The sequence below is a fragment of the Artemia sp. Qi Xiang Cuo genome, chromosome 12 (genome assembly GCF_049724085.1).
Source record: "Artemia sp. Qi Xiang Cuo chromosome 12, ASM4972408v1, whole genome shotgun sequence".
NCBI lineage: Eukaryota > Metazoa > Arthropoda > Branchiopoda > Anostraca > Artemiidae > Artemia > Artemia sp. Qi Xiang Cuo.
In genome coordinates, this window is record NC_142805.1 from 4,764,085 (window position 1) to 4,788,258 (window position 24,174).

The 24,174-nt window shown below is 35.9% G+C and overlaps 1 protein-coding gene across 4 annotated transcripts in view; it reads right to left on the reverse strand.

Moving 5' to 3' along the window:
* S6KL (ribosomal protein S6 kinase like) overlaps positions 1-18,159 on the reverse strand; it is a 598,861-nt gene extending 580,702 nt beyond the window's left edge. For 2 of the 4 annotated variants that reach the window (XM_089097757.1, XM_089097760.1), the window contains exons 1-2: positions 17,963-18,128; positions 11,530-11,632 (exon numbers count right to left, since the gene is read on the reverse strand). In XM_089097757.1, coding sequence (XP_088953883.1) covers positions 11,530-11,565 — 36 coding nt within the window. In that variant the 5' untranslated portion in view covers positions 11,566-11,632; positions 17,963-18,128. Of the gene's footprint in view, positions 1-11,529; positions 11,633-17,962 lie in introns of all 4 variants that reach the window. The other 2 variants (XM_089097759.1, XM_089097758.1) reach the window with 2 other exon arrangements.
* Positions 18,160-24,174: the final 6,015 nt, after the last annotated feature.

A 24,174-nucleotide genomic window follows, 5' to 3' on the forward strand; every position in this document is an offset into this window, starting at 1 on the left:
TTTTGGGTTCCAATTAGATGCAATAATTGGGGTATTCAAAAGGGATTTTAGGTTAATTATTGTATCTGCTGATTTCTGATCTTCTACAGCTATTAGCAGAGATCCATCACGGTTAATGTTAAGCGAGAACATTGATTTTAGCAATTTAAAAATTGCAACTCTTATTGCAGTGATCATTTTTATTTCAAAGGGGGTAGTGGGAGTGATTTTAAGGTAAATTCCTAAGTTTTTGGAGGGAGGATCTTGGGCAGGGAGAGGGGAAATGCTTTTAATTGGGGAGATTTTTTTCCTTTTTTTAGAGCTTCTAGAGGGGACCTCTTGAAACCCATTATCATCATTTATGTTTGCATTAGGATCTACAGTTATCATTGTCCTATTCTCCGAATTGGAGCCGTCATTAGAACTTTCAGATAATGTGCTTGACCAGCCAGGATGGCTATCTTTCACTATGGAATTTGATTTGGGATCTGGGGGGACGTTTTTTTTGGAGGACTTCTAAACGTTGCCTATTGGAAAAAGCTTTAAACACAAATATAAAACTAAAACAAGAAGGGAAAATAGATGATATCAAACCGTCTGCACTATACTATGGGGAGGATAAACACCACAGTATAGCCCTGAGGATGACTTGAGCAGGATAGATTTGGTACAACTGCTGATTAGAAGCGATAATAATCACAAGAAAATATATTTTGATTTTCTTATAAGGTTGCTCTTCTTCTTCTATTTAACAGCAGGCGGGCTTTTCAGTAACACTATTTAGCACTTTTCCTTTTGCTTCACTCTGTGGGCTACAGAGCTACTGGCTTGATTGCCTCATATTTATTAGATATATTCAGATATCTTTCAGCAGATCTTTTGACTCTAGGAGTTCAAATATAAGATGATAGATGTCGATTTCTATGCTCTGTGTGCAGGTATAGTTGGCTAGGCTCTTGGCTGATAGTGGGATTTTGTGGTGTTTGAAGTATTTTAACAGTTTACAAAGCAAGGTATGTTGTGCAGACGTCAGCATATTACATTTAAATAGGCAATGGTCAATTGTTTCATTATTCATATTACAATGCCTGCAAAGAGGGGACAGGGGAATTGAGCCACTTGAATTAGAAAGCTTATATGAGAATGCAAGGAAATTTAGTCCATTTGTTCCAGAACGAATTCTATGATAAATTTTAGAAAGATGCTTATTGGGAAAGGGGGAAAGGATAGGATTAATCTTATTAAAATTAATATCTGATAGCCTCCATCGGTAAATATCTCTAATTGGGATTGGTCTCCCACTTGGCTGGTCAATATTTATAGCATTTTTTGCTATTTCATCAACCTGATGATTACCACTTATGCCAGAGTGGCTAGGAATGTACTGAAAGTAAGTTTTTATGCCACTTGAAGCAAGATTATTAATAATACTGAGACAATGATAAGTGTCAATGTCCAACTTATATTGAGGAGCTGAGGCCAGCAACTCAAGGCTTGATAAAGAGTCGGAATAGATGATAATATTATTCAAATTTTCAATCAAAGGTTGGTTTTGCTTAAGGTGTTCTAATGCCATGATTATGGCATTTAACTCAGCAGACATTATAGATAAATTATTAAATAATCTCTCTCCCATTGCAATTGTCAGGTGAGGAAGGAAAACACCACTTGCAACCTTCTCGTCCATTTTTGACCCATCAACAAATATTTGGAAGTGATTTTTATAGATAATTGTATTAAGTTCTGGAAATTTTTTCTGGACAAAAGCAATGGGGGTTAAATCTTTATTCCATTTTGAAAATTCAGTATTTATTATGGGAAATGACCAATTCCATGGAGGGGATTGGGGGAAAGTACGTGCGATAGACTTTGCTGGTACAGGGGACTCCTTTTGAATATTGGCATACTCATCTGCAATACCTCTATACATGGCTGGATTTCTTAACCAATTATGTAATGTGTGTGAGCTATTTGATTCAATTTTTGTGAGATGTTTTATCAACAGAAAGCTACGTCTATCCCTTATTGTTGTTAATCCACTCTCCATAAGCAGAAACTTGGTGCTTGTGGGTTTCCTAAGACCAAATATGAGACGTATTATATCATTTTGTGTTGTTTCAATTTTTTGCATCTGGGTCTTTGCACAAGCACCATAGACAATGAGCCCATAGTCAATATGGGGTCTTATATGTGATTTATAAAACTGGCGTCAGCTTTTCTCCTTACAACCCCAAGGTGTGGAAAGAAGTCTTTTTAGTATAATTGTTTTTCTATAGCATTTTCTTATTGTGTTTGAGATGTGGAGGTTGAAATTAAGTTTTTGGTTAAGCATGAGACCTAGGTAATTAATATGATTATCTTCTGGAATAGTTGTTTTATTTAGAGTTACTTTTGCATTAAAATGGTTTCGCTTCCGGTGAAATTGAATTATTTTTGACTTGGTGGGTGCAATGGGTAAATCTGAATGTTGAGAGAATTTTTCAAACTGGAAAAGTGACTTTTGCAGATTTGACTGTGCTATCTCAAAGGTGTTGCCAGATGACCAGAGCACCAGATCGTCAGCACATTGTAGATTCGTGAGGGGTAGGTTCATGTCCCAGAGATATAGGGCAAATAGGAGGCAACTGAGGACTGCTCCCTGAGGTAGGCCTTTGGATATTGTCTTTTGGGGTGAAGAGGCTGAACCAACACAAACAATGAAACTTCGCACTTCTATGAAGGATATAATAAAGGATACTAGCTTAGGAGGTACTCCAAGGTTTGCAAGTTTATTTAAAAGGATTTGGTGGTTCACATTGTCATATGCTCCTTCAAAATCTAGGAAAGCTGCCACTAATATATTATTTTTTGAGAAAGATTCATTTATTGCATTTGTTAGCAAAATGAAAGCATCTGTTGAGAAGTGGTATTTCCTGAATCCAGTTTGAGTGTGTGGGATCATGTTATTATTTTCAACAAACCAGAGGAGTCTGTGATAAATCATTTTCTCCATTATTTTCCCCATCACAGGTGTAATCATTATGGGCCTATAAGACTTAGGGTTATCTTTTGGTTTATTTTTCTTTAGGATTGGTAGGAGCGACGAACATTTCCATATATTGGGGAGCATAGAAGATATCCAAGTATGATTATAACAATTTATCAGTTCTTGTTTGTATGAAGGTGCGAGATTCTTTATCCATGTAGGGTGTATATTGTCATAGCTGCTGCTAGTTTTGGACCTAATATGATGTATTGCATTATTTAATACCTGGATTGAAAATAGATTAGTTATGTACTCAGATCCTGGGCGTGGTTGGTAACTAGGGTTCATAGGAATTGTGGACACTTTGCTTTGATTATTTGATGTTAGCTTATTAACAAAAAGAGTTGCAAATAGGTTAGCCTTTTCATTATCATTGTCATAATGGGTATTATTATGTATAAGCTCATACAGGAGTGGGTTGGGAGAAGTCTTTTTCCCACATATGTGACTTATGACTTTATGTATAATTGGCTCATTTGTTTCTCTGGAGAGATTATTTGCAAAATTATTCCAGTATTTATATTTAGCATCTATTATAGTCCTTTTTAGATTAGATTCTGCTTGTAATTTTTTTAAATATGTAGTAGGTGATGGTTTTTTTATGAATTCTGTCCTAGCTGCCTTTTTTATCCTCCATTTATTTAGGCACTCATTTGTCCACCATGCTTTAGGAATTTGTTTAGGGAATGTTTTCTTAGGTGTTTTCCTGGGGATAGCATGATTAGGTGTATTTATTAGTAAAGATGTCAAGGCTTCAGCATATGTGTCAACTGTTGTGTTAGAAATGCATGAACTTTGGGTGAAACTTGTAATTTCATCATTTAGCTTATATTGGAACATAGACCAATTTGCTTTAGTGTTGATATATTTGGATGTATGAGATAAGGTTTCAGCAGGTTCATTTAGGGAGCAAACTATGGCAAAGTGGTCTGTACATAGAGTATCAATTTTATTTATGTAAATTTTGTTCAAAAAATTTAAAGACACAATTTGTAGGTCAATTGTGGAGAAATTGCCACTTTTGGGGTTGAAATAAGTATTCAGGTTTGGAGGGGTAGCAACAACTAATTCATTATTATTTGAAGTCATATGCTCAATAAATTTACCAGCTTTATTTGCTGGTTTATTCCCCCACAAAAGGCTGTGGGCATTGAAATCACCACAAATAATGATATTTTTTAACATATTAGAATTATTTATATAATTAAAGAAATCCTTGGCATCTGTAGTTTGGCCATTAGGGTTATAAAAGCTTATAATGTAGGTTTTTAAATTATTCAGCCAAACACTTATACCAATTACATCAACATCATTTTCAAAATCTGGAAAATTGATGCCACAAAATTTTATATTATTATTAACTAATAAAGCTACACCACCTCCTTTTCTCTCTGAAGATCTATCCTTTCTCAGGATAGTATATCCCAGAGACTTAATTGGTTGATTTTGGGTTAAATGAGTTTCCTGGAGGCAAGCAATATTAATTGAATTATTATTTATAAATGATATTAGTTCATTTAGCTTATTTTCTGTGAGTGATCTTACATTCCATTGGAGTATTGATAAATGTTGTGGTGTTGATTTATTCTTCATATGACTGTGTATCAATGTTCAGCTTTGTTAAGAGTAAAGCAAGATCTTTTTTTGCTTGAATGAGCATATCCTCTGAGATGTATATTTTTGCCAATTCTGCAATAATTTTTATTTTCTGTAGTTGATGTATGTTCATGGCCTGAACTGCATTACAGTTTAGAATGAATAAGCATAGATTTGGGGATTGCATTTTTGGTAGTGCATCCTGTCTGTTGGTTAAGGGATTGATTCCTGGTAGTGATTCTGGTTTGTTTCTTCTTGGGAGGGAGGGCCAGGCTGGCCTCATCTCACCAGAAAAGGATGCTTGTTGGCTTGATGATTCCTTCTGATAGGGATTTGAGCATGGGGGCTTAGAAGATGGTGTTTTATATGGGGTGCTTGATGCATTGGGGGCATTTGACTTGGGGGTTTTGGTTGGTTTCATTACAGGCTTTATTTGGTATTGTTGGGCGGCATTTGCTTCCATTGCTGCAAAGGGGTATGGGATGGCCTTCTCTGTTGATATTTGGAGTGTTAGAGCTCTTTTCTTGTATGCAGGGCATAATGATTTATTTGTAGATTCATGTGGGCCTTTGCAATTGATGCATGTAGGCTGGGTGTTGTTGCAAGTTGTCAGCTCTTTAGGATGGAAAGATTTACAATTACTACACTCTTGGAGAATTTCATTGCATTTGTTTGTTGTGTGTCACAGTTTGAAACACTTCTGACACTGAATAGGATTATTTTTGTATTCCTTGTGTGGTTTGATTTGCCCAAATAGGAATAATTTTTCTGGGATATCAATTTTATCCTTCAGTGTGAATAAGAAGGATCTACTAGTTTTTAGGCCATTAGAGTTGGGTTTTCCAAGTTGGGTAACATCCTGAACTGGGATTGTGTTTCAAGCCCTATCTGAAAGGCCTTCTTTTAACTCCTGAGTAGATATCTCTGGGGGAACATTATAAACTACTATTTTTGTTGGTGATTGTTTAGGGTTCCAATTAGATGCAATAATTGGGTTATTCAGAAGGGATTTAAGGTTAATTATTGTATCTGCTGATTTCTGATCTTCTACAGCTATTAGCAGAGATCCATCACGGTTAATGTTAAGAGAGAACATTGATTTTAGCAGTTTAAAAATTGCAACTCTTCTTGCAGTGATCATTTTTATTTCAAAGGGGGTAGTGGGAGTAATTTTAAGGTAAATTCCTAAGTTTTTGGAGGGAGGATCTTGGGCAGGGAGAGGGGAAAGGCTGTTAATTGGGGAGATTTTTTTCCTTTTTTTCGAACTTCTAGAGAGGACCTCTTGAAACCCATTATCATCATTTATGGTTACATTAGCCCCTACACTTATCATTGTCCTATTCTCCGAATTGGAGCTATCATTAAAACTTTGAGATAGGGTGCTTGACCAGCCAGGATGGGTATCTTTAACTATGACACTTTCACTGGAATTTGATTTGGGATCTGGGGGACTTTTTTTTTTGGAAGACTTCTAATCATTGCCTATTGGAAAAAGCTTTAAACACAAAAATAAAACTAAAACAAGAAAGGAAAATAGATGATATCAAACCGTCTGCACTATACTATGGGGAGGATAAACACCACAGTATAGCCCTGAGGATGACTTGAGCAGAATTGGTTTAGAACAACTGCTGATTAGAAGAGATAATAATCACAAGAAAATATATTTCGATTTTCTTATAAGGTTGCTGTTGCGGAGAGGGCATTTAGCATTTCAATTTGAACTCAATCAGGAAATACCAGGAATTTAAATTTGTTCTTTTGATGTTTCATTTTTGAAGTTTGATGTTTGAAGTTTGATTTCTAAACTTTACGAAAACAGATATTCTTCTTCTTCTGAAAATCGACAACTGGAATCCAAAGCGAACAAATTTCGGCATCCAATAGGTCTTGTCCCAAAACTTCCAAGGCCTATCATTTTTATGTTCATGACGCCATAATTTTGCTCACTTTTTTCCTTGGTGTCTTTGCTAAAATAAAGCTAGAGATAAATCGGAGAAGTGGAGATAAATTGTTTCCTCGTCTGCAATTCATTCCGAATGTACAGCTGGTAGGTGGCTTAAGTTGCAGGGGAGCCATTAGCATCATTCATCCCATAGCATTTTATATATTTTTGTTTTTTTTAAGTTGTTCCCAGTTTTAACGTGAGAGCCGCGAAGTATTTCAGAAAACGCTTACTGCTTTTACGTTGGCTTAGAGCTGCTGAGTATTTCAGAAAACGCTCACGGGTTTTACGTTGGCTTAGAGCTGCTGAACATTCCAGAAAATGCTTACGGTTTTAAGTTTGCTTAGGGATGCTGAGCATTTCAGAAAACGCTAGCGGCTTGGCTTTGAGCCGCTGAGCATTTCAGAAAACACTTATGGGTTTTACGTTTGCTTAGGGCTGCTGAGCATTTCAGAAACGCTTGCGGCTTTTACATTGGCTTTGAGCTGCTGAGAATTTCAGAAAACACTTACGGCTTTTACGGTAGCTTAGAGCCACTGAATATTTCAGAAAACTCTTACGGCATTTACGTTTACTTAAAGCTGCTGAGCATTTTAGAAAAAACGTTTACGGCTTTTACGTTGGCTTACAGCCGCTGAGCATTTCAGAAAACGCTTACGGCTTTTACATTGACTTTGAGCCGCTGAGCATTTCAGAAAACACTTACGGGTTTTACGTTTGCTTAGGGCTGCTGAGCATTTCAGGAAAAAACTTGCGGCTTTTACATTGGCTTTGAGCTGCTGAGCATTTCAGAAACCACTTACGGCTTTTACGGTAGCTTAGAGCCACTGAATATTTCAGAAAACTCTTACGGCATTTACGTTTGCTTAAAGCTGCTGAGCATTTTAGAAAAAATATTCACGGCTTTTACGTTGGCTTACAGCCACTGAGCATTTTAGAAAATGCTTATGGCTTTTACATTGACTTTGAGCCACTGAGCATTTCAGAAAACACTTACGGGTTTTACGTTTTCTTAGGGCTGCTGAGCATTTCAGAAAACGCTTGCGGCTTTTACACTAGCTTTGAGCCACTGAGCATTTCAGAAAACACTTACGGGTTTTACGTTTGCTTAGGGCTGCTGATCATTTCAGAAAACGCTTGCGGCTTTTACATTAGCTTTGAGCTGCTGAGCATTTCAGAAAACACTTACGGCTTTTACGGTAGCTTACAGTCACTGAATATTTCAGAAAACTCTTACGGCATTTACTTTTGCTTAAAGCGGCTGAGCATTTTAGAAAAAACTTTTACGGCTGTTAGTTTGGCTTAGAGCCGCTGAGCATTTTAGAAAACGCTTACGGTTTTTGCGTTGGCTTAGAGCTGCTGAACATTTCAGTAAACGCTTACGGGCTTTACATTGGCCTAAAGCTGCCGAGCATTTCAGAAAATACTTACAGCTTTTACATTTACTTAGAGCCGCTGAGCATTTGAGAAAATGCTTACGGCTTTTACATTTGCTTTGAGTCGCTGAGCATTTCAGAAAATGCTTACGGCTTTCACCTTTACTTAGAGTCACTGAGTATCTCAGAAAACACTTACGGCTTTTACGTTAGCTTAGAGCCACTGAACATTTCAGAAAAAGCTTAGGGCTTTTACGTTTGCTTAGCGCTTCAGAGCATTTTAGAAAAACGCTTACGGCTTTTACATTGGCTTAGAGTCACTGAGCATTTCAGAAAACGCTTACGGCTTTTACACTGGCTTTGAGCCGGTGAGCATTTCAAAAAACGCTTACGGCTTTTACATTTACTTAGAGCCGCTGAGCATCTGAGAAAACACTTACGGCTCTTACGCTTGCTTAGAGGCACTGAGCATTTCAGAAAACGCTTACGGCTTTTACATTGACTTTGAGCCGCTGAGCATTTCAGAAAACACTTACGGCTTTTTCGTTTGCTTAGAGCCACTGAGCATTTCAGAAAACGCTTACGGCTTTTACATTGGCTTTGAGCCGCTGAGCATTTCAGAAAACGTTTACGGCTTTTATGTTTACTTAGAGCCACTGATCATTTCAGAAAAGGCTTACGGCTTTTACATTGGCTTTCAGCCGCAGAGCATTTCAGAAAACGCTTACATCCTTTACGTTTACTTAGAGCCGCTGAGCATCTCAGAAAACACTTACGACTTTTACGTTAGCTTAGAGCCACTGAACATCTCAGAAAAAGCTTACGGCTTTTACGTTTACTTAGCGCTGCAGAGCATTTCAGAAAAACGCTTATGACTTTTATGTTGGCTTAGAGCCACTGAGCATTTCAGAAAACGCTTACGGCTTTTACATTGGCTTTGAGCCGTTGAGCATTTCAGAAAACGCTCATGGCTTTTACGTTTACTTAGAGCCGCTGAGCATCTCAGAAAACACTTACGGCTTTTACGTTTGCTCAGTGCTGCAAAGTATTTTAGAAAAACACTTACGGCTTTTACGTTGGGTTAGAGCCGTTCAGCATTTTAGAAAACATTTACAGCTTTTACGTTGGCTTAGAGCTGCTGAGCATTTCAGAAACCGCTTACGGGTTTTACGTTGGCCTAGAGCTGCTCAGCATTTCGGAAAATGCTTACGGTTTTACGTTGGTTTAAGCGGCGTTCACATGCGTGTCTAGCTAGAATTCCATGTCTAGACACGTGTCTAGCCAGACTTCAATGTCTAGGCAACGACCGTTCACAAGTAAAATTCGGTGCTTAGCTGGACACGCTAGACACGCTATTTTCATCATCTAAGTTTACATTTTTAAACTGAAATTTAATTTTGTTTTCTCATTAATTGTTTTTTTCCTTTTAGGCAAATATGCAACACCAGACATTATAGTTAAGCGCACCAAAGCAATTGTTAGGCTCATCTCATCCATTGTCTTATGACAGTAAAAATAGGGATTAAAATTTTGAAAGTTTTGCCCGCATAAGCTCTTTTGATTAGCTAGAAACGACAACTGTAATCTATTTGAAACTCAATTTGTAGTTTTAGCGAAGCACCAAATTTTACTTGTGAACGTTTGTTGCCTAGACATTGAATTCTGGCTAGACATGTGTCTAGACATGGTATTCTAGCTAGACAAGCATGTGAACGCTACTTTAGAGCCGCTGAGCATTTTAAAAAACACTTACAGCTTTTACGTTGGCTTAGAGCTGCTGAGCATTTAAAAAACGCTCACTGGTTTTACGTTGGCTTAGAGCTGCTGAGCATTTCAGAAAATGCTTACGGTTTTATGTTGGCTTAGAGCTGCTGACCATTTCAGAAAACGCTTACGGGTTTCACGTTGGCTATGAGCTGCTGAGCATTTCAGAACACACTTACAGCTTTTACATTGGCTTAGAGCTGCTGAGCATTTCAAAAAATGCTTCTGGCTTTTACGTTTACTTAGAGCCACTGAGCATTTCAGAAAACGCTTAAGGCTTTTACATTGGCTTTGAGGCGCTGAGCATTTCAGAAAACATTTACGGCTTTTACATTAGCTTAGAGCTGCTGGGCATTTTAGAAAAAACGATTATGGCTTTTACATTTGCTGCTAAGCCTAAGAAAAAGAGTTCAGAAATATCTCTAAGGCTTGAAAACTGTCAATCTGTCTAATGGTTTCCTTGAATGATTAGCATTTCTAAGGCTTGATGGATTGAGCAAAACAAATTTAATAAGGCGAAACAAACAGAAATTACAATGAATAATCAAGTCGCACTTCAAAAGAACATAAATTACCACAAACAGGAGTAGAGCTAATACTCCACAAGTCTTCTAAAGACCAAAGGGTCATTTGCACTTTACTTGAAAAAGCTCAGAAAAATCCTAAAAGCTAGATGGGGCTGGAGTTCAGTATTTTACTATGAATAACCTTTAAAAATACAGCACTAGACCCAACCACAAAAAAAACGTCTCAAAATAGACTCCCCATCATTGCATTAATTCAGGATAGGATTTTTTTTAATAACTCTTACAAGGCTGTGTCCAGGGGGATTAGATGGGTTTGAACCCCTCTCCCCCGAAATGTTTGTCTGTTTTTATGTAACCCTCTCTCCCCTCCCAAAAAAAAAATCCTTTTGTAAACCCCCCCCCCCCCTCCAAAAAAAATCCTGGATACGACCCAAAACTCTGAAATAACAAAATTAACAAGTAATAAATTTTTTTAACGATTTGCCTCTACTGTTGTTTGTGCCAGTTTCCTCATTTTTCTCTCTTTTTGTGTTTTTATTATTATGTTAGATTTTTTTATAAACGTTTTTAATTTTATTTGTTTCATAATTTTTGACATGTTATTACACATATGCTTTTAAAACCAACTGATAAAAAGGCGGTTTTACCAAATATTCAGTGAATGAATTATTCATTCCCCCATTACTGCCATATTATCCTCCATTTGCTGTAGTACTTGAAGACATGAAAAAAACTTATATTTCCTATAATACCAAAAATTACTAAGTCATCCCAATAGTTTCCCTTTTCCTTGTTATCTATACCACTTCCCTCGTTTGCTCCATCTTTTTGTTTTATCTACTTTTTCATTTTTTTTATAAATTCAACCAGTTCTATTTCTTTTTGATTTTTTTTTATTTGTAGACTTACAACTTCGTTTAATAATCTTATAAAATAGCAATCAGTGAATTCAATTCAAAAATTTTCTTTTTTTGGGGGGGGGGGGAGGAGAGGGGCAAAATCCAAAATAAAAAATGGGGATAAAAGCAAAAATGGAAAATGAAAAATGTGAGAAAATTAAAAATAATGTCAGCCATTTCCCCTAGAATTTAATAATGATTCATTCTGCACTATTATGCGCTAATGTATTCCTTAGCAAATTTGAATGATTTTTTTGTTTTAAACCATTCTATATGTCAAACTGTTTTCCTGTGTTTCTTAGTTTTCTGTGTTTTTTTAATCTTATATTTTACTCCAAAATGCAAATTTGATCAATCTGACCTGGTGATAGTTATTTCTTAAACAAATCATATCTTACAAATAAAAAAAATCACTAACCTGAAATTCCTTTGTTTTCTTAATTATGTTTCCCATGATTATAATGATCTCCAATCATGCCAGAAGTGATTAATATTCATGGACAGAATTTTGATCAATAAGCCTTGAAAATATGAAAGAATATCAGATATCAAAGAACTCTCCTTAACCCATAAAACTAAAAAAAAAAAATGACAGATAAAAAAAAAGTGTAGAAAAAGAGTAAAACAGATAAAAAAACAGTAACAAAGCAACTGATTTAAGAGAATTCAAATGCAATTAAAAGAGAAAAGTAATCTCAATATTTCACATTTACTAAAATAAGGTTTCTTCATTACAAATGAGAACCAAGAAACCGAAAAAAAAGGACAAAACACAAAGAGAAGCTTAAAAGCAGAAAAAATATAAACAAACAAACATAGAGTGGTTATATGAAAAAAACACATAGTGCCAAAATAACAAAAATCAGAGAAAGACGAAAATAATAGCAAAAAGGGCTACAGTAAATTTTGTACTAAGCAGAGTCTTACTAGAAAATCTCATGGAAGAACACGTACTTAATCTAGTCAAAAGATATCATGGTTGAGCTGGTTTAAAACCTTTCATATTTTAGGTAATTCTTCACAGTTATAAAAGTATAAAATATTAGATAGATTAAAATGTTGTAATTCACAGTGTCATACTTAGTTAGAAGGTAAATGATGTTGTTGATATTAGTTTCATCAGAAAAATGATATTAGTTTCATACAAAACTGATACTTTCTCTTCCATTTTTCTCAACATTATAACTCAAAAATACTGGAAAACTACAATAAATACAAATACTGGCATATTAGTCCCTGTTCTTTCTTATTAATGCTTTCTTTAGTGCTTACTGTATAACCCTGGGGTTTCAAAAAACATTCAAAAACTAACTAACTAACTAAACTAACTAACAACTCACCGCAGCACCAAGGCGACCGAGGCCAACACAGCTACGCACGATCCTTCTCCACCCCAATCTATTCAAAGCCTCCCTTTTTACACCCACCCACAAATTTTCGAGTTCCTTTAAATCTTTCTTTATGACGTCCTCCTACCCTAGACAGAGACAACCTGCTTTCTGTTTAGCCCTAGATGGTTGGCCAAAAAGAACAATCTTTGGCAATCTGTCATCCTTCATCAGCACAACTTGCCCCAACCACCTCAACCTTTCTTTCATTATAGCCCTAGAGAGCGGTATTGAAACCACATTTTTCGTATAGCCTATTGTTTGAAATACGGTCAGTCAGCCGGGTACCCAGAACAATCCTTAAGCAATTTCTCTGGAAAACATCTAGCAAATCTTCATCCACTTTTCGGAGCGTCCATGCTTCAGAGCCATATTTGACCACTGTCATCACTGTAGCTTCTAATATTCTAATCTTGGTTTGCAGACTTATCTTCCTATTCTTCCAGACTTTTTTTTTACTGTGAAAAAACACCCTGAGCCTTGCCTATTCTATTTTTAACATCTTCACTGCTTCCACCATCTTTACTAATAATACTACCAAGGTAAGTGAAGCAGCCCACCTGATCAATCTTTTCATTACCCAACGTCACCTTTTCATCTTCACTTATTCCTAGCCTTAGTGACTTAGTCTTCTTAACATTAATTTTCAAACCAATTCTAGCACCCTGAACTTGCAAAACCTCTAAAAGTTCATTCGTTTTACTCACACTTTCATCTAGGATGCTTAAATCATCAGCATAATCCAAGTCCAGGAGACTCTTTCCACCCCATTTGATTCTGTGGTCTCCCATTGCCTTTCTTGTGCTCCTTAAGACAAAGTCCATCAAAATAATCCATTCAAAGGGGGATAGAACATAACACTGCTTAACTCCTCATTTAATACAAAACCAGCTGCTAACCTCATTTCCTACCTTAAACGAAGCAGTGTTATTCTCGTACATAGCACTAATCACTTTAACGTATTTGTCTGGTATACCATACGAATGTAAAACCTTTACTAAATCTCTTCTATCAACAAAATCGAATGCTTGCTCATAATGTATAAAACTGAGGACCAAAGGTTTTTGAAAACTCAGGCACTTCTCAATTATTAGCCTAAGAGTGAAAATTTGGTCAACACATCCTCTACCTTTTCTAAAACCGCACTGCTCTTCTCTTAAAACTTTGTCTACGGCATCTCTCAGTCTAAAAAGTATCATATTACTAAGTAATTTACTACCTGCAGAGACCAGACTAACGCCTCGGTAATTACCACACTCTCTCTTATCACCTTTGTTATACAGTGGTTTAATTAAGGTTTTCCTAAAATCGTTAGGTACTTCCCCTTTTTGCAAAATCATATTCATAATCTTCAATAACTTATTTCTGACCTCAGAGCCACCATATTTAAGAAACTCATTTTACCACCCTATCAGCACCTGGAGCCTTATTATTCTGTAATCTTTTTAGTACTGTTGCTTATTCCTCCTCACAAAACATATCTTCCTTCACATCCAAAGTATCACAAACTTTTTCTTTTTTCTCTATATTTTTTCCTGCAACTCTATCTCGGTTAAGTAAGTTCTCAAAATGTTTGGCCCAGCTCTCTCTAGTTTTTCCCTTATCGCTAGTTGCGACCCCATTCATATCTTTAACTGTGACAAGTCCGAATTGACTACTCCCTCTCAATTTTTTAACGTGCCAGTACAATATTTTACTATTATGCCGTCTAGCTGCATCTTCCAGATCATCATAAATTTGATCCATAGCCTCCAATTCACACCTTCTTACTTCATATTTTAATGATTTCTCCACTTTCTTTACATTTCTTTCGTTTGCATATGATCTATCACTCCGATAATTCTTGTACAAGCTCCTTCTCTTTTCTATTAAACATAAAGCTTTTTGACTAATATTCTTAGCTACAGTTCTAGCTTTCTTCCCTAATACACCTTCAGCAACTTCACAAATTATTTTTCTAAAATTATTCCAACCATCTTCCACATTATCAAATTTTAAACTCTCAATTTTAGTATTCAACTGTTCCTGGAAAGTTTCTCTCAAATTCTCATCCTGGAGTCTACCAACATCATAACTTCCCGGGAGATACTTACCCTTCCAATATTTCAGTTTTAAATCAACCCTTGACACTACTAGATGGTGATATTTACTTTTAACGTCAATAACAGCACTCCTATATACCCTAGTATCTTGTATTGATCCTGCCAGTCTTCAGTTTACTATAACATAATCAATGAGGTTTGCTGTCTTACCATCACGTGAATACCATGTTAACTTATGAGGCATTTTATGACCAAACACCATATTGGTTATACAATAAAATACAAATACTGGCATATTAGTCCCTGTTCTTTCTTATTGATGCTTTCTTTAGTGCTTACTGTATAACCCTGGGGTTTCAAAAAACATTCAAAAACTAACTAACTAACTAAACTAACTAACTAACTAACTAACTAAATAGACATAAGTTCAAGTTAAGCTACAGACAATTCTCTTCTTTTATCCCCTTACCTACAGCCAGGGTCATCATGTATGAGAGGATGCCCTCATCCTCCCATGTTTTAGCCAGTTGGTAAAATAGTTGTGCAAAGAACTGCAATTTTACTGGCTCAATTCTTTTCTTTATTTGGTAAATGAGCTGATGGAAATAAATGACATAAAATCAATAGTTGAAGAAGATTGGTCTCAGTCATTTAAAAAAACTGAAGAATTTAGCAAAAGTTTTGTGGATGAAGGATGGCAGATTGCCAAAGATTGCCCCTTTTGGCCAACTATCTAGAGCCAAACAAAAAGCAGGTTGTCCCCAAATGGGGTGGGAAGATGTCATAAGGAAATATTTATTATGTCATAAGGAAACTTCCTGTGAGGGTGTAAAGAAGGAGGCTTTGAATAAAGTGGGATGGAGGAGGAGCATGCCTTGCTGTGTTGGCCTCAGATTGCCCCTTTTGGCCAACTGTTTAGAGTGAAACAAAAAGCAGGTTGTCCCCAAATGGGGTGGGAGGATGTCATAAGGAAATGTTTATTATGTCATAAGGAAACTTCCTGGGAGGGTGTAAAGAAGGAGGCTTTGAAGAAAGTGGGATGGAGGAGGAGCATGCCTTGCTGTGTTGGCCTCAGGCAGCTTGGTGCTGCAGTGAGTTGTTAGTAGTAGTAATAGTAAGCAAATGAAGTAATCTTAATAGCAATATGGCCCAAAAAAATCAGTAAAAGTGATCAGGCAGTTGGTGAAATTCCTTCCCCCCTCCCCAAACATTTTGGCTAATAATCCCTCTGGCTGTAATCACAATTAAAAATTATGTTACTAGTACAATATTTTATTTATTTTTTTATGCAAGCATTTTCTTTCTTAATTGCTGGGTCAATACAGTACCACCCAACAATTAAAGAGAGCTTGAAAATTCATTTCTTTTTTTTCCAATGAAAATAAAACTAAAGAATTTTCTTCAAATTATCAAGGTTGATACTTAAAAAAAAAAAATTGAAGGAATGGTCAGATGGGTATGATTATTTTATGATATAGCATATACATGGGTGTGCAAAATCAAACGCTAATATTGCTATCTAATATAAACTAATCTCAACAAACTGTAATTTCCAATTTACCTTGGTGACACTAATACCAATAATGTTAAAAATGGATGGCAAAGCTTTTAATTTAAAATAGATGGCAAATTAATTTAATATAAAAATAGATGGCAACGCATTAAAAATAGATGGCAAACCCTTTTTAAAAAAAAAGATGGCAAAGCTGCTCAACTAGAATGGTGCATTTTTGGTATGAGGCACAGTTCACAATCCCAGAAAATAGCTGGATTAGAGGATAAAACTTTCTGGAGCAAATTCAGGACCTAAGTTCCCCTATTTCTGAGTCTTAGAAAACTGTATAAAATACAGGTCTATACCTGCCTTAACTTTGGAAAAGAAACATCTTTCCTTAATTTTGGTCAAAGTATGCTTGCCTTTAGCTTCAAGTTTTAGAAACACAGTTCAAATATTTTGTGTAGGATTCTAAATCATTTTAGGATTTTTTTTTTCTTTTAACCAAATTTAGAGCTCATCCTCTTAAATTCTTTAAGCAAGGATTTGGCAGGGTTGTAAGGCTCAGACAACTTCCTCTGGGCCCTGGAAATAGTCTTTAGGCTCTGCAGACATTCTAAAATTTTGCAGCTTGATTCTTATTTTACTCTTATACAATGTATGTGCTAAATCACTAAGGACATACTTTAGCTGTTAGACCCATCCCTGAAAGTTTCATTTTCCTAACCTAACCCCTTTCTAAGATAGCCAAAAGTAGCTAAAGCAGAATTTTACCATTGATTTATTCAAAGCTTAGAGCAATGCTTAGATCTTCCTAGAACAATAATCTCATCTAAGAAAGTGTGCCACTTTAAATATTTCTGCAGGGGAAGGGAGGATATGCCAGAACTAAAAAAAATACAACATAATCCCTCAACTATGGCATAGTTTCTGTTTGATATAAGCTTTAGTGAGGCTCTGTAATTCTATTTGGAATAAAAATAAAGTGTATGTCATTAATTTTTGTTTCTTTTTTGCTATTGCCTCTCTTCCGTCCCCCCCCCCCCTAACTAAGAAAGCTGTTCCTAACTTTTTTAACCTATCTTAAGGGCTAGGCATATGTAGCTGATTTTGGGAACTGATTTCAGCAAGGGTGTATTCCATGTCAAGTGATTATAATTAATGATGCTAAGAGGTGGGGCTTAGTGATGTTTTTTGGTGATTAATCATCATTAATTTAAAATAATAATTAAATACAATTAATTACATGCCTAAGGCTCTAAAGCCTTAGTACATTCCTTGTCTAGAATGTAATTAATGATGATTAACCACCAAAAAACATCACTAAGCCCCACCTCTTAGCTTCATTAATTATAATCACTTGACATGGAATACACCCTTGCTGAAATTGGTTCCTGAAATCAGCTATGTGTGCCTAGCCCTTTAGATCAAACAGAACAATCTGACTATAGAGGTAAGTTTGAAATTTACCCCCACACCCACCCCTAATTTGCAAATGTATACCCTGAATTGCTAGGCCTATATAAGGGGGGGAGGGAAAGTTCATTTTCAATGCAAATGAGTAGCCTATTACATTTGGATTCATGATGCAAACCTGACTATAGAGGCAAGTTCATTTTTTTGCTAGGCTAACTAAATATTCTGTTAATATAAACATTACCCAAAAGTTTTATAATTATTAGATATTTTAGAAGGGGACTCTTGCATTGAGATAAGCCCTACAAGCCCTGGTAATTTCTGGAAGTTTATTCACCTAGGCTATGCCTAGCACACCAACTTTTGTAGTTAGCTTTGTAAAAAAAAAAAATAGATGATACATTTGAAAATAGTATCATATTTTTTTATGAATGTTCAATGTGCTCTACAACTCAAGAATTGTAGCTCTTCAGAAACAAACATAATAATCACAAATAACATTAAGCCTACCATTTGATTCCTTAATCTATTAATCAGGCCAAAAACTATGTTATTACATTGCAAGGTGAAAGAGACAGTTTCAAATATAATGCGCTATTATATATTAAAATTTAATCTTCCAAAAGGTAATACATCAAACAGTTAAAAGGCTCAACATATACATATACACCATCATTTAAACTTTAAATTTATTTGCTGAACTCGGCCTCTTTATCTTAATTTAAAATAAAAATAAATAGATAACGCTACAAGCAATTAGTTCAAAAACAATCATTTTTTACGGAAAGTCCTGTGGCGGCGTGGGTTTGACCTCAGCTTGGTAATACGAGGCCCAGAGATCAAACCCAGCTGTACCAACACACTGCAGGGCCAACAAAAGAACCTTAGTAGTCAATAAGTGTTGTTAACCCGATGCAATACAATAAAAAACGAAGTTGAAACTTAAAAAGAAAAAAATTGTTGCTTGGCGGATTAAACAAAATATATCAACAAAAACAGTTTAGATACACTGACTCGTGGTATATTCCAATATCCATAGCATTCCAAACAACTAATACTTTAGTGATAATACAAAACCAACCTCAAAAACAGGATGTTCTATAGAGATCAGAACATACCCTGATAATGCGTTTGAGCATCCCATGGTTACTTATCCGACAAGCCGGGCTACTTATCCTTAGCGTTTCACAACACTTAAATGACATCAGACGTTATTAGGATTACTTATTCGGGATTACTTTATTTAGGATTAAAACGGTCTAGATTAGTTGTCGGCTTTCCGGCATTAGAAGACGTGGACGACAGAGAACGACGCTTGGCCGATCCCTAAAGAAAGATGCTACTTTGGTGAGGACATCTTTGGAAGATCTGTGGTCTCAAGCTCTTCAGAGGTCGTCGTGGAGAGGCACCTTTGTCGCCTTATGCGCCATATGGCGTGGGAGGAACTAAGTCTAAGTAAGTTGTCGGCCAAATTACACCTGCTAATACCGGATAATGCAAGATTACTGAGAACAAATGATGTCATATATAAACAAAATTCAATCTTCTCAAAAATAGAAAAAATCGGTGAAATTATATGCAGAGAACAAAAAGAATCATTAATTGCGAAATATGGCAAACCTTTAGGGGTTTGTAAATAAGCTATGTTTACAGAGGAGCACACGAAATTAATGTGTTTATTCGGCTAGTTGCCCATAGAGCTTCGATTGACAAGTTGCCGGATAAGTGTTTGTTGCTATCTTTCATGGACTATACCCAGAGAACTTTTGTGCTTTCCAATCCAAACAGTACCATATTAACGTTTACAATGGAGCCATTAAGACGAACTAAAAATAAGCAAGAAGAGTGCAGAAGAGAGCGAGTAGCAAGAGCCGTATAGGCACTAGCCGGCCTACAGGTCTGAAATTGCTGGGAACAGGCAGCTCGAGTACTCGTACTTCCCACAAGCCATCCAATTTCATCGTTTCTTCTTTTCCTTTTGTTCTGTGTTCTACAGATAAGCCTAATGTTACTGAGTCTTAAAAAACTTATAAGAAAAAAAATCAATTTTTTCAAATTAGGTCCCATTACTGAGTCTGATAATCTAAGGAGGTTACTAAAGAAAAAATTAAGAAAAGCAGTTTCTAATTATTATAATGATAAAGTCAAAAATCTCTATTATTACAAGCCAAAGAAATCGTACAGAAAAATTAAAGAAATATGCGAAAAAAGTCCTTCCGAAATTGATTTTCATTTCCCTGAACCCCCTAATAAGACTGCCAAAGATCTGAACTTGTACCTTGCTTCCATCGTGCAAAGTCTCCCCCCTTTCACTGGCTCAAGTCCAACTATTCCTCCCAATACTTCCTTCCCCTTTATTTCTCCCTCTGATGTTATAAACAAAATTCTTAAGCCTAGAAAATCATGTATTTGTCCCTTGGACATCCCAGTTGACTTAATTAAAGCCTTTTCGGACAAAATTGCTGAGCCTTTATCAAATATCTTCAACCACATCACAAAATTTGGTAAATTCCCATGTTGCTGGAAACAAGGTTTTATAACACCTGTCCCTAAAAAATGCGCCAGTCTGACTTTCGCCAACATTCGCCCCATTACGCTCACTTCTGTTTTTTTCAAACTTTATGAAGGTTTCCTCTGTGACTGGCTTAAGGATAAAGTTTGTCCGTGTACTGACACCCGGCAGTTTGGTAACTTAAAGAAAACTTCCACCACCACCCATTACCTTGTGCACTTAATGCATACCATCGTAAGTAACCTTGATAAACCAAATGTCTGGCTGAACCTTGTCTTAGTTGATTTCCAAAAAACTTTTGACCTGGTTGACCACACCATACTAATTCGTTCACTACTGGTTAACTTTAAACTTGATCCTCTGTTAGTAAATATTGTTATATCGTTTCTTTCAAATTGATTCTAATCTGTTGAATACAAAAATATTTTCTCTAAACCCCTCCCTATATATTTTGGAAATCCTCAAGGACTCTTATTGGGACCGCTTTTATTTCTAGTCATGATTAACGATATTGTTAAGGAATTCACCGACAGGTGGAAATACGTGGATGACTTTACGATCCTCGAAGTATGTCACAGGAATATTAAAAGTGACCCCCTTGAAATTCTATCCCACATTTCGGACGAAGCTAAGAACCTAAATATGAAAGTAAATTCCACTAAATCAAATATAATGACGATAAATTTCTTGAAATCTACTCCCGCCTTCCTTGACCCTATTCCCCCGGATATTTCTGTCTTCCTTTAAATTACTTGGGGTTACAATTTCCTCTAACTTAAAGTGGGATATCCACGTGAAAGATATTGTCCGTAGAGCTAATGCGTCCATGTCTCTCCTTAAGCTCTTGAATAAATTTAACATCCCCCCATCCCATTCTTTAAGGATTTATACTTCCTTTTCCCGCCCGCATCTTGAATATGCTTGTCCAGTTTGGCATCCTGGTATCTCCCGTGATGAATCAGATAAAATTGAATCTATTCAAAAAAGAGCCCTAAGAATAATTTTTAAAGAAAATTTAGTACCATAGTCACTCCTTCTAAAAAAAGCCAAGCTGGAAACTCTTGCGCACAGGAGAGGAATGCTGTGCCTCCGTTTGGCACAAAATGCGACAATAAACCCTCGCACAGAAAACATTTTCCCCAAAAGACACTCCCCATCCAGACACCGCCAGCCACGTACTGTCTCTGAACCCATCCCTATCTTGTCCCCCGTCCGTTGTTCTACCACCAGATATAAAATAACTTTGTCACCTTCATTACTGATCAAATAAACCACTATTTTTTTGTTTTTTTTTTTTACTGGTGATACCCCTGCTGGTGTCCGTTTGGCTCTTCCGTTCCCTCTCCTTTTTAAATATTCTCTTTTAAACCCTTTTAACATTATGGTTATCTCAAATTTCTTTTTTGGTTTTGTTTTAATTTTTGCCTTTTTAACTTTCTTACGTTTGAAACTTTTTGTTTTTTAGACTAATGAATGGATTTGTCTTTCTGATTTTGTTGTTTTTGGCATTGTTTAGCCAGTTTTTTAGTTGTCGTGCTATTTCTATGTCTTTTTTTATTATATGACTCCGAAATGCGAATTCGGCCCTTCGGGGCTTGTGATTGTCATTTTTCGAAATATCTTATCTTATCTCAGTGGCGGATCCAGGGGGCGAGTGACACCCCCCCCCCCCCCCTAGCGTAGTCTAAAGTAGTGTAATTTACTTCATTAACTCAAGTTTGCAGTAATTAAACTTGCTCATAAAGCAAGTTTAGCGATCAACCTTTTGTGCGCCTCCCCACCCCCTCCTAATAAAATCCTGGATCCGCCCTGTCTGTGTTATTGTGTTCGTTATATGAAAACCAAGAGTATTATATTCCTTAACAATTGTAGCAAAAAAAAAAAATAAAAAAAGAGAGAGAGAGAAAAATACATATATAATGATTTTGTTGATGTTGATGGTAAAAAAAAAGCCTTTTTGTTAATCTGATGGTTGTATTGATTTTAGATGCATTGATTGTGTATTTAGAAGAAATATCCTAGAATCCAAAAAGAGTCTATCATAGATTCCAGGTGCTGTTTTTCGGAAGAAGAAGAAGATGTGATAGGCAGTACCTTTAAAAGGAGCCATTAAAAATTTTCGAGCGATCAAGCAATAGCCTGCTAGTCCTGTCAAAAAAGAGAATTAGAAATAAATAATTAAATACATACTAACTCTCGGTTTCGACAAATACGATCTTTTATGGGGAAATATTGCATTAAAACAAAACACAAAATTCATATGTTAACGCAATAATTATTATAGGGGGCCTACGGCATTGGAATTCACAGTCCCTACCGGTGGTGCTGATCTCCGTTTCTTGGCCCTTCAGCTAGGAAGTGCAATGGGGGGGGGGCAACCATCCTGTGCTTTCGCACATCCTTCCTGTTTACCTTCCCCAGATTTCTCCAGGTACCCATTTAGAGTTGGGTGACTCTGACTGATCTTACAGAGTCACACCACTGACCCTCGTCCCAAACCAAATAATTGTATATATATATATATATATATATATATATATATATATATATATATATATATATATATATATATATATATATATATATATATATATATATATATATATATATATATATATATATATATATATATATATATATATATATATATATATATATATATATATATATATATATATATATATATATATATATATATATATATATATATATATGTTTTACTTTTGTTCTAGCTTAGAAACAAATTGACTACTCAAAAATACAACTGTTAGAATCAACCTGCCCCATGCTAGTCTAGACATTTAGCTGCTATGCCCAATAAGGCTTTTTTATACAGAACCCAGGATATACTGCACAAAAAAAATAAACTGGCATATATTTTTCAAATTAGGCCCAGCCATCTAGACTGGCCTCATAATCTTACCCTTAACTCAAACTTCTTATCAGACTTTATTCCATTGCTTTCATTAAAAGCAACTTATTCTTATGATATTTATCTTTTTTAGAGAATAATTTTCTGTAATTTCTAACTGACAAAAATAATTTGTCAATACCCATTTAGATTTTGCCCAGCATATTGAATTATTTCAATTTATTCATCAAAATTATCTGGAAAAGTTGATATTCATGAACTTGTAAAATATTTTAGAAAATCTGATATATTTTTACCAAAATTCGCACACAGTTGCGACATTCGCAGATTTGGCCAAAAAATCGTGTTTGTATGCGAATGCGAAGCGATGGATATAGCTTCATTTATTCATTGGTCACATCATTGATAAGCTTAAGTTCATTCATTAGCAATGTATCTATAACAACAAAAAAACGAGATTAAAAATACGAGATATATGTGGGAACCCAGGGTAACGGCACAAAAAAAGGACTTACACCTCTTTTTGCAAATATGGGCTCAAAACCTCCGGTTTAAGGTTGTAAACCACGAAAAATTGATTAGCTTAGAATTTAAAATTCCCGGGAAAAAACGCCACTTCGCCCTGGTAAGATCTCTTTTGCTGCTTAAAAAGGTCATCACCCTTTGATCAACATCATCATTGATCAACTAAGTAGTCATTGCGCGAGTCATTTCCTTATCAGGTCATGATTTATGAATAAAGACAGAATTCCCTGCGGCATTCCTCTCAAAATGTGTAATTTATAATTCATTTCAAAAGTTGTTTCTTTTAGCGCAAGGTCTGTCTGACAAATCATAACTGATTGAAAATAGAATTTTCAATCAATTCTCAAGAATTTAGAATTCTCAAGAATTTTCAATTAGTGAATTATCTTGAGTTGTTACTGAATTGCTGGGATCCTTGAAGGAGCGGTAAGAAGAATTAAGATAATACGAAATGGTTTGAGGAATACATACGGATTTAAAGAGGTACTTGTATGAAATACCCCCTACCTAATATTCTTCTAAGATGTTTTCTGACGCTAAATCCTAATGAAATATACCCAAGGATTATAAAAATATAATAATTTAGAAACAAATTTGGGCTATATATTTGTACATTGTGGGGGGGGGGGTAAAATATAGCGACAGGGGCGTAATTTGCCATGAGACGGGAAAGGGGGGGGGGCAATCGCCCTTCCCAGACCTTGGTTTGCCAACCCTCCCACCCCGACCCCCAGCTGAAATTTAGTTTCTTCTAAAATCTTGTCAAATCTAAGACAAACCTGCATAATTCAAGCATGAACAGAAACAGGTCAG